The 3,587-nt window shown below is 66.9% G+C and overlaps 1 protein-coding gene across 1 annotated transcript; it reads right to left on the minus strand.

Moving 5' to 3' along the window:
- Positions 1-5: 5 nt before the first annotated feature.
- On the minus strand, positions 6-3,565 carry GRN (granulin precursor; the record flags this gene model as incomplete). Its single annotated transcript, XM_031063635.1, has 7 exons — positions 6-122; positions 458-700; positions 1,432-1,674; positions 2,461-2,558; positions 2,640-2,754; positions 3,287-3,393; positions 3,487-3,565. Coding segments are annotated over 7 exons (1,002 nt in total), but the record flags the coding sequence as incomplete, so codon positions are not given.
- Positions 3,566-3,587: the final 22 nt, after the last annotated feature.

The following is a 3,587-nucleotide window of genomic DNA, read 5'->3' on the forward strand; positions in this document are numbered from 1 at the left end:
CGGGGGGCAGAGGGGGTTGGCAGCAGCGGGGTGGGCGCCAGCAGCTTCTCACAGCTCTCGGTGGCCACGTTGCAGGTGTAGCCCCGGGGACAGCAGTGCTTGTGGTCCCCGCAGCAAACGGCCTGGGGGGGACACAGGATGGGGACAGTGGGGTGACAGTGGGGGACACGGGTGTCTGGGGGACACAGGGGTCCGGGTCCAGGGACAGAGGTACGTCAGGTGTCCCCAGCAGAAACCCAGGGACTGTGCCAAACCCTGTCCCCAAGGTGCCCACAGAGCCTCCATGGAGGGTACCAGTGACAAACGTGGGAGTGTCCCATGTCCCTGTCCCTCCCAGCCCTGCTTGTCCCCACAGTCACGCTCTGTCCCAACCCCTTCCATTCCACTCCCAAATCCTCACTCCCCAGGACAACACCCCACCCCTGGGGTACCCCCACCCCCAGGGACTCCCCCACACCTGCTCGAGGGGGCAGCACCCCCAGGTGCCCAGGCTCAGCCGGCAGCACGTGCTCCCATCAGGACAGCTTGTGGTTTCATCACATTTGACATTCCCCGATGTCACCTGTCCCCCGTGGGGCAGCGCCGGGGTCTTGCGCACCCAGGGCCGGCGGGTGCCCCCCCCCTGCAGGCAGGTGCCCCCCTCGGGGTCACAGGTGTAGCCCTGGGGGCAGCAGTGCACGAGGTCGGGGCAGCAGACGGCCTGGTGGGGCAAAGAGCAGGGGCTGAGCACAGGGGACCCCCAGCAGCACAAGTGGGGACCTCCAGGGGACAAGCGCCCTCCTGCCTGCTCCTGCCCTCCCCTGTTCTGTGTCCCCCTGGACTCAGCCTGGCCCCATCCCCACTGTGAGGGGGGCAGATATGGGGACCCCCTCGTGACCCTTCTGCCCCTCTGTGGGACACACAAATGTCCCTGAGCACCCCAGTGGCCTTGTGTGCCTCTGCCACTGGAGTCCCAAACTGGGCCCAGTTAGCAGAGGGGGTCTGACTGGGGTTGGGGGCCAGCAAAGGGGCCCTGTGTCCCACGGGGACACGAGGGGTCTGGAGCCCACCTTGTCCTTCTTGGAGGACAAGGGACACCTGCCCTCCCCTGCCCAGGGGAGAGGGGACATCTGCCCTCATCCTTCAAGCAATAAAGGGGGACATCTGGCCTTGACCCCCTGGGGAAAAGGGAACATTGGCCTTTGTCCCCTCGGGGCACAGGAGACCCCCAGCCCATGGGGCTGCTGTGGGGACAGGGGGTCGCTGTGTCCTGTGAACGTTCTCATGTCCCCAGGCAGGTGCTCCACTCAGGGTCCCTTGAGCCATGGCCCCCCCTCCAAGGACACCCCAGGACCCCCTGGAATCTCTGCTCAGGACCCCCCTGTCCTGGGTGCACCTCCAGGACCCCCACCCCACCCAGCCACGGACCTCCATGGGCAGAGCCCCCCACCCCTGGCTGAAGGGGCAGCACCCCCAGGTGCCCAGGCTCATCCGGCAGCACGTGGTCCCGTCAGGACAGCTCATGGTTTCATCACAAATGACGTTCCCCGATGTCACCTGTCCCCCCCGGGGCAGCGCTGGGGCCTTGCGCACCCAGGGCCGGCGGGGGGCCCCCCCCGGCAGGCAGCTGCCCCCCTCGGGGTCGCAGGTGTAGCCCTGGGGGCAGCAGTGCACGTGGTCGGGGCAGCAGACGGCCTGGGGGGGCAAAGAGCAGGGGCTGAGCACAGGGGACCCCCCTCAGGGACTGCCAGCCCCACAGGACGGGGGACAAATGCGTCCCCTCCTGCCCATTCCAGCCATCCCCATTCCCCACCCCAGCAGTGAGGAGGGGGGGACGTGGGGACCCCCTCATCACTCCTGACCTCCCCCCTCAGCGGGTCTCAGGAAGGTCCCTGAGCATCCTGGTGGCTTGGAGGACAAGGGACACCTGCCCTCACCCTGCCCAGGGGACAGGAGACATCTGCCTTCGTCCTTCAAGCAACAAAGGGGGACATCTGGCCTTGGCCCCCCTGGGAAAAGGGAACATGGAAAAGGGCATCCCCTTGAGGAGGGGGGGATATGGGGACCCCCTCATCAGTCCTGACATCCCCCCTCAGTGGGACTCAGGAAGGTCCCTGAGCATTCTAGTGGCTTCCAGGATGTCCCTTCACCACCTCATGCCACTGGAGCCCCAAACTGGTCCCAGTCAGTACAGGGGCTTTGACCGGGGGATGTCAAAGTGACTCAGTGTCACCCTTCCCCATGGGACATCAGGGAATGGGAGCCCTCCTGGGGGACAGGGGACATCTCCCAGTCCTGGAGGGACACAGGGGAACCCATCCTTGCCCCTCCCAAGGCGACAGGGGACATCAAACCTCGTCCTGGGCAAGTTCAAGGAACCCCCACCCTTGTCCTTGTCAGTGGGAAAGGACATGTGCCCTCATCCCACCCGGGGGGACAGAGGACATCTGTGTGTCCTGGGGGCACAGGGGACCCCTGTACCTTCTCGAGGGGGCAGCACCCCCAGGCCCCAGAGCCAAGCCTGCAGCACGTGTTCCCATCGGGACAGCTCGTCCTCTCGTCACACTTGATGTCACCGGCTGGGAACAGGGGACGGTCACGGCTGGTGTCCCCTCCCCGGGACAGGACAGGGAGTAGTTGCTCCCTGGGGGGGTTCTTACCTGTGGGCAGCGCTGGCAGGGGGGCAGAGCCCCCCAGGGAGGTGCAGGTGGAGTGGATCAGGTCACAGGTGGTGCCCTGGGGACAGCAGTGCTGCCCGTCACTGCAGCACACAGCCTGGGGGGAGACACGGTGTGACAAGGACCCTGGGGACGGGGACAGGGGGACAGAGCATAGGGGACATGGCGTGGAGGTGCCCTTGGGACAGCAGTGCTGCCCAGCACTGCAGGACATGGCCTGGGGGGAGAGATATGGGGGGACAGGGACCCTGGGGACATGGACAGGGTGTGCTCAGCATGGGCGGCAGTGCAGGGTGCCTGGTATGGGGACATGGCACAGGCTGGGGTGCCCAGGATGCCCAGCAAGGCATGTCTGGTGTGGGATGATTGGCATCACTGTGGGGTGCTTGGAATTGGGGTATCCAGAATGGGGAGCCTGCATGGGACGGGGTGAGTGGTGTGTGTTGGGGTGTGGGGTGCTGGATTGGAGTGCCCAGTGAGGGGTGCCTGGCATGGGGTGCTTGGTTTGGGGTGCCTGGCATGGGGTGCTTGGTTTGGGGTGTTCAGTGGGGGTGGCAGGTTTGGGGTGCTGGGCACAGGTTTGGCACAGCTGCCCCTGCCGGGGTACCCAGGGCTATGCCAGCACCCACGTGCGGGAGGGGACAGCAGCCGTACTGCCCTGGGGACAGCTGGCAGCAGGTGGCCCCGTCGGGACACGCCGAGCGGCCATCGGGACACAGCACCTGGCGCAGCGCCACTGAGGGGACGGACACACGGTGTCACCGCGGTGTCACCGCGTCCCCTCGGAGCGCACGGCACAGCCAGGGCACCCCCAGGGCACACCCCTTACCTGGGGCGGGGGGGTGGCGCTTCCAGGCGGGGAAAGCTGTGCCCAGGGGAACATCGGTGTCACCGGCAGGGGGCCCGCAGGGCCCGCGGGGCCGGGGGGCG

The sequence above is a fragment of the Geospiza fortis genome, unplaced genomic scaffold (genome assembly GCF_000277835.1).
Source record: "Geospiza fortis unplaced genomic scaffold, GeoFor_1.0 scaffold373, whole genome shotgun sequence".
Classification (NCBI taxonomy): Eukaryota; Metazoa; Chordata; class Aves; order Passeriformes; family Thraupidae; genus Geospiza; species Geospiza fortis.